The 7,403-nt window shown below is 40.9% G+C and overlaps 1 protein-coding gene across 1 annotated transcript; it reads left to right on the top strand.

Moving 5' to 3' along the window:
- Positions 1 to 2,210: 2,210 nt before the first annotated feature.
- LOC311063458 (zinc finger protein RFP-like) lies at positions 2,211 to 4,148 on the top strand (the record flags this gene model as incomplete). Its single annotated transcript, XM_084082933.1, has 1 exon — positions 2,211 to 4,148. One exon carries the CDS (start codon positions 2,211 to 2,213, stop codon positions 3,864 to 3,866), a length of 1,656 nt encoding a protein of 551 aa, XP_083939059.1. The 3' UTR covers positions 3,867 to 4,148.
- Positions 4,149 to 7,403: the final 3,255 nt, after the last annotated feature.

Raw genomic sequence — 7,403 nt, 5'->3', positions numbered from 1 at the left:
TATAATAAACTATAAAGTTAAATATTCCAAAAAGTATAAAACCTCTGTGGGAGATTGTGGAGGTACTTCTGTGACCTACTGGCAGTTTACACAAGACATTTGATTACATTAATTCATTTATTTGAAAATGAAGACATTTTCAAAAAATTGCAGGTCTTGTTAGTGTTCAGTTGTTTATTGAAGCTTGTATGGTTCTTAGTGCCACCTTTCTGGTCCATGGGACATGGAATTGTTACTCTTGCTGACACCACTGCATATAACAATCACATATGTGTCCTCTAGATGTGGCTATAAGAAAACTATTAAAAAGAGTCTCAAGGTGCACAGCAAAAGTGATGATGTTTTGTCCGTGTATAGATATATAGACCTTTATTAATCCAGAGGGAAATTCAGTTGGCATACTGTAGCAGCACAGATAGAACAAGAACAGAACCAGTAATACTAGTAACAAAAAGATCAACGAGCAAGAGAATTCCATGACCCATGGCCCCCCCAAACTCGTTCTCTTGCTATGCAACAAAAATGTGGAATGCTCTACCAAAAGCAGTGAAGCAGTGTAAGTGGTTTTATATACTCACTTTCAAAACTGCCCTAAAAAAATACCTTCAGGAGGCTGCGATTCCAAACTGGCCCCTGTAAAAGTCATAACCTAGTACCCCACCTCGAACTGTTTACTGTACATAGTTTTTGATTAATCTTACCTTTAAGCTGTTTGTATGATGTTTTGCATAGTAGTATATATCTGTCTGTTTTTTAATGTCTCCATGAATTGAGTACGTGAGGATCCCATTTGAAACAAGCCATTGCGGCTTTCATGGGCGATCCATTTTAGTTGACCTTGTATTGTAAACTGTACTTCCATGTGCTTTTTCTCTGCAAACTTCTGAATAAAGTATTCAATTAATCAGAAAGGTGGCACTAAGAAACATACAAGCTTCCATAAACAACACATTTTGATTGATTGATTGATTGATTGATTAATTGAATGCTTTATTAACAAGGATAACACAAAAAGCCCTGAGCTCTTGTTTCCATTGTGATCTTGAAGACTAACAAGCCATTTTTAAAAAGTTTTAAAGGTACAGTATAGGGTAAGTGATATGTTTGGTAATCATTGCTATAGAGTGTTTGTTCAGTAACAGGGCTCTTCCCGTCTCTACAGCTCTTTGATGAACAGAAAATACATTTTCAGGTTGGGGACAACATTTCAGCCAATCAGGAGAGAGTACCCATTTATCAGTTTAATTTTTACAGTGTACCAGTAGTTCCAATGTTGTCTGCTCATTTCTTTGTGTCATCACTTCCAATTTCACTTTCACTATTTCACTATCCTATTTGATTGGATAGCATTGGTATCCTGACCTGAGAATGCATTTTCTGTTTAATAAACAGCTGGAGAGACATGGAGACTCCTGTTACTGAACAAACACTCTATAACAATGAGTACTATCAGAATATAGAGCTTTAATTTTCAAATGAATGAATTAATGTATTCATTTTATTTTATAATAAATATAATACTTTTTAAGACCTTTGGTTTCCAAACATAATTGTCTAGAATAATAAATGATGTAACAGAAATCATCCGTTTATAAGACGGACGGTCTGTGTGTCTGTCAGAGTTCAGAGGTCATCTGGATCAATCAGCACCGAATGTCTTGATCTTGCTTAAAAGAAAAGCGAAAAAAGAGATGACACCTTGAAATCTGTGTTAGAATTAGACCATTGTACTTATCTTAAAGGTAAGGGATGAAAGATATAGTATGTGAATGTAATTTTTTTTAATACTTACTTAAAGTTTAATACTTACTGCCAGTAGGTCACAGAAGTAACTTGATTCCAAAGTACCATTATTTACAGTAATTTGTTCAAATATGCTAAATATCTCGTTAAATATGCACAATACAGAAATGTGGCAAGTAGAATGGATTCTACTGGGACAATTACCTCGGGATCAACTGTTTCGTACGACCGTTGGTTTCCAAAAGATAATGTCTAGAAGTCATATAAATGACAAACACTCAATAACAGTTTCACATGGACAAAGGTTTGTTTAGAGTGATAACTGTCATTGAGATGGGGGCTATCATGTGGGAAGACCAAAATACAGAGAAATTATGGTCACCTTGTTGGTAGCAACTTAAATTTCCTAGAAACTCCCTAGTCTGATCTTTCAATTGGAACTACTTTTGTTCTCAGATTGTGTCGAAATGGCCTCAGCCAGTATTCTCCATTCTGAAGAGCAGTTCCAGTGTTCTATCTGTCTGGATGTGTTCACTGATCCGATCAGCACTCCATGTGGACACAACTACTGCAAGACCTGCATCACACAACACTGGGACAGCACTGATGTGTGTAAGTGTCCTTTATGTAACAAATCCTTCTACAGGAGACCAGAAGTCTCCGTCAATAAAGTGTTCTCTGAGATGGCTGATCAGTTCAGAAAGTCACTGCGGCTGAAAAGAAATTCCAGCATGAACCAGGAACCTGCTGAACCACATGAAGTCTCCTGTGATGTATGTACTGAGACCAAACTCAAAGCCCTGAAGTCCTGCCTGGTGTGTCTGACCTCCTACTGTGAGACTCACCTGGAGCCTCATCAGAGAATCGCAGGGTTAAAACGACACAAACTAATCAACCCTGTAAAGAACCTGGAAGACTTGATGTGTAAGAAACATGACAGACCTCTGGATCGGTTCTGTAAGACCGACAACATGTGTGTTTGTCAGTTCTGCACCGAGTTAGACCACAAGTTACATAGAATTGTATCTCTGGAAGAAGAATGTGAGGGAAAGAAGGCTGAGCTGGGAAAGACAGAGGCTGAAGTTCAGCAGATGATCCAGGAGAGACAAGTGAAGATTCAGGAGGTCAAACACTCAGTAGAGCTCAGCAAGAAAGACGCAGACAGAGAGATAGGAGACAGTGCGCAGGTCTTCACTGCTCTGATCAGCTGTGTTGAGAGTGTTGTTGAGAGAAGCCAAGCTGAGCTCATTGGTGTGATTGAAGAGAAGCAGAAAACAACAGAGAAACGGGCTGACGGCTTCATTAAAGAACTGCAACAGGAAATCACTCAGTTAGAGAAGAAAAGCTCTGAGCTGAAGCAGCTTTCACACACTGAAGACCACCTCCACCTCCTCCAGAACTTCACATCCATCAACAGCCCTCCACCCACCAAGGACTGGACAAAGGTCAAGGTCCATCAGTCTTCATATGTGGGGACTGTGATGACAGCTGTGGCTCAGCTGGAGAAGAAAATCAGTAAAGAGATGGAGAAGAGGCTGTGCGATACTGAGCTGAAGAGAATCCAGCCAGATGCAGTGGATGTGACTCTGGACCCTGATACAGCAAACTGTGATCTAATCATCTCTGAGGATGGAAAACAAGTGAGTCATGGAAATGTAAAGAAGAATCTCCCAGATAACAAAGAGAGATTCTCTTTACGTCCCAGTGTCTTAGGAAAACAAAGCTTCTCCTCTGGAAGGTTTTACTATGAGGTTCAGGTTAAAGAGAAGACTGGCTGGGTTTTAGGAGTGGCCAGAGAGTCCATCAACCGGAAGGGGAAAATCACAATGAGTCCCAGCAAGGGTTACTGGTCTATAAAGATGAGGAATGAAAATGAGTACTGGGCTCATGCTGGCCCTCCTGTCGTCCTCCCTGTAAGAGTTAAGGTCCAGACAGTGGGAGTGTTTGTGGATTATGAGAAGGGTCTGGTCTCCTTTTATGATGTGGAGGCCAGAGTTCATCTCTACTCTTTCACTGGCTGCACCTTCACTGGGAAACTATATCCATACTTCAGTCCACGTCTTAATAACGATGGTAAAAACTCTGCTCCTCTGATCATCTCTCCTGTCAATCATACAGATTAGGCTAATCCTTACATTTACTCTGAGAGCTCATTTGACTAATTCACTTTTATGGTCAGTGGGGAATAACACATGATATTCCAAATTAGACTAAATGAAATCTTACTTTCAGCTGACATCATACACATTAATATGTTTGCTGCCAATTTGTTTAAATATTTTAAAATGATGTATGAATCAAATACATACTTATATCACTGTGTTCATGTGTAAATAAACTTTAAGAAACCTTAACCTTAACATAAAGTGACACAAACGAGATTTCGGTATCGTTGTTATTGATTTTGTTGGAATCTTAGTAGTCCAGTACCTAGCCTGTAGACCTGTTCGCAATTTGGTGTTAGGGGAATTTCTCACCTGAACTTTGTCAGTGGGTCCCTAGACATGAAAAATCACGGAGGTGCTTGTTCGCCAGAGTGGCACGAATGGCGCAATGGCCAAATCAAAAATGGCCTCCATCGGCTATGATGAAAATCCAACTTTTTTGTTTCTGAATGTATAAACAAATGTAATACCTCCATTTTGACTAATTGGTGTGTGTGGAATTCATTTTTGATATTGTTATGACCTTTTTGGGTGATTTTGACCTTGAAAGGTCATGGTCAAGGTCATTTTGCTATTCCAAAGACATTGGCCATAACTTGGCCATTGTTAGGAGTAAAAACAGGTGCAATACGTCTATTTCAACTAATTCTGACATTTGGAATTCATTTCTGATATTGTTTTGACCATTAAGGATCATCTTGTCATTGAAATATCAATATCAATGTCATTTTTCAATAACTCGATTTGTTTCTTTAGTCACTTTTATTGTATTTCTTTCATAATTATTTGTTTTATTTATAACAAAAGACATGAACATGAAAAATATAACAATTCTAAATATCCCCTTTTAACTTTTACTTGATTTGGGTGCTTTAATTAGAAAATAAGACGAGATAAGAAAATAAAAGTGATATACAAATAAAATCATATCTTTTTGTTACAATTTCTCTTAAAGTGCACCATATATGTATGCATGCTGGTTAGTGGGATGGGTTTTTACATGAAGGATTTTCCAGTTTTCCATAGCAGAATATGATGCACGGAACTCCAGCAGCACGGCAGCCACATCGCCGAGTGTCGCACTTGCCTGCACACTTGCATACTCGGTGGTAAGGGCTTCAGACATTTTGATGGCAGTAGAGTACCAAAGTGCTCCTCCCATCCATGTTCCACTGACTCTAATCTTGCCTCAGGTTCCTTGGCTGTCGCAAGCAGGTGACAAGCCCTATGCACCAGAAAAGCACCATGTTTGATGTGACCTCTGATCACACTACTTGTGGGAGGGATAACATTAATTCCAGCACTGGCACTGGTATAGCTTTCCCTGAGGTCATCAAACGTCTCAGCAGTTGTACTTGACCTGGCCCCTGTCCGGACACGTATCAAGTACTTCTCTGCCAACGCTGTGTCTTGTTCTGTCAAGGTGTCTGCCTCTCCAAAGTTTGTTAAATATTGTACTGGGTCAGAAGCCATAGCTTCATGTTTGGTCCCCACCTTGCTCATGCAGTCTTCTCCAGTCTTCTCCAGTCTCCAGGATATGCACCTTGATGAACTGTCTTGGTTAGTGGTGCTCCACGATGAGAGACTGCTTGATGCAGTGGAAGCATGCACCACTTCTCACCAGTACCATACTGCTGCCAGATCTCCTTCACCCCCAGTGCTTGGAAGTATGGGGTGTAGTATAGCAGTAATGCGAAGGTGTCTGTATCATTGGAGACTATGACAACTCTCTTGCTCTGTTTCACACGAACACACCACTCCAAATGCACCACCAATCTGGTCTCAGCCTCCTCAATCCAGTTCAATAGGTCTGGGATCTTTTCACCACCAGCCGCCTTTGCTGGGAGCACCTCATCTTCAGAGACAACAGAGCTGACAATGATGGTAGCATTGCCACAGGCTTGACTGGCTTGACTGCACACCACATCCCGAACTAGCAGTTGGAGATTGCACTTGTTTTGCTCAGACGCCCATAACTTGTCAAGTTGCTGAGGGATGGGTGTGTCTCTGTTCATGCCAATGATGTCGATTCCTGTTCTTGAGTCTGTGTGCCGCATGCGCTCCCCTTCCTTTAGAGACATCTCAATGTAGGAATCGAGTATGAGATGGATGAACCCTGGCTCTTGGCAGAGGGATAATGTTGAGCTGATGATGGCGTTGATAACAGCACCTAAAGTAGGGAATCGTGCAAGTGGCATCTGCCACATTTTCGACATGAAATCTACCACAACATGAGTGGCAAGAGTAGACTTTGGACTCCATTGGGTGAGGTCAAGTTCAGGCTCAATCTCACTGACACGTTTTGACTTGTTGACATGAGCTGGAAGGTCACCATCAAACAGGGGAGATGCTGAGAGCACATCATGAGTAAGTATCTGCCGGATGTTCATGCCCCGCTCCTTAGCAATGTCCATACTCCTATGTGCCTCGGCCATGTCTTTGGATGAGACTAACTTCTGCTCCTTCAGAATGGTTGTTGGCGTCTTCAGTGGTTGCTCGTTGAACTGAGGTAACTTCCACTTTGGTATGGTTGAGCTCATTTTCTTGGTCTTCTCAACTAACCTCTCATGTCTGTATGAGCAGTAGACACGCTCCCCATTTTTTAGACAATTGAGCAGGCGTGGAGTGACCCCTCGGTCAACTGCTTGCTTTGTGAGCAGATTGTGCTGTGGCACAGGCACATTGACCATCATTGAGTATGGATTCTGATGCTCTAGCACGTCCAGCAGCTTCGCCACATTCTGGTTGAATGTAAGGCAGCGAGTGGTACTCAGTGCTGGAGATGGCATTCTGTATCTTTCATGGTGTGGTTGTTGGTGAGAAAGTTGAGGACATTGGTGATTGACCCAATCTCGTGGAACATTGTGTGTGGCTCCTACTACAGAGTTACCTCCTGGCCCCGTCGCCACTCGCTGAATGGTCTGCTCAACCTTCATGTCACCTCCTACAGCCCAGACCCAGCCTGGGCGATCCCGAATAACCCACTGGGTTATAGAGAAGCGCCGATAGATGTGTGAACTCTAGCATCTTGATTTGTTCAAGATACCATGAGCCATGACGCAGGTAGTTTTTGCAATCACATTCTGCAATGATTGGCATAGAGTCCGCATGTAGATTCCAGTTTTCTTCTCTTTCGGAGACTGCAGCATTCTTGATGACGGCCACCAACAAAATTCTTATTTGATTTTGTGGTATGGTCTTATTTGTATATCACTTTTATTCCTACATAGATAATTTCAACACCCAATTAAAATAAAAGTTAAACAGAGATGTTTAGAATTGTTATTTGTCTCATGTACATGTCTTTTGCTGTAAATAAAACTAAGTATTATGAAAAAGAATACAATAAAAGGGATAGTAAAGTACAAAATCGTAATTGAATTATTGAAAAATGACATTGACATTGATATTTCAATGACAAGATGATCCTTAATGGTCAAAACAATATCAGAAATGAATTCTAAATGTCAGAATTAGTTGAAATAGACTTATTGC

This window comes from Gymnoscopelus microlampas (assembly GCF_963454915.1).
Source record: "Gymnoscopelus microlampas genome assembly, chromosome: 16".
Lineage (NCBI taxonomy): Eukaryota > Metazoa > Chordata > Actinopteri > Myctophiformes > Myctophidae > Gymnoscopelus > Gymnoscopelus microlampas.
Note: the sequence above shows the minus strand (reverse complement) of the source record. Positions and strands in the feature narration are given on the sequence as shown.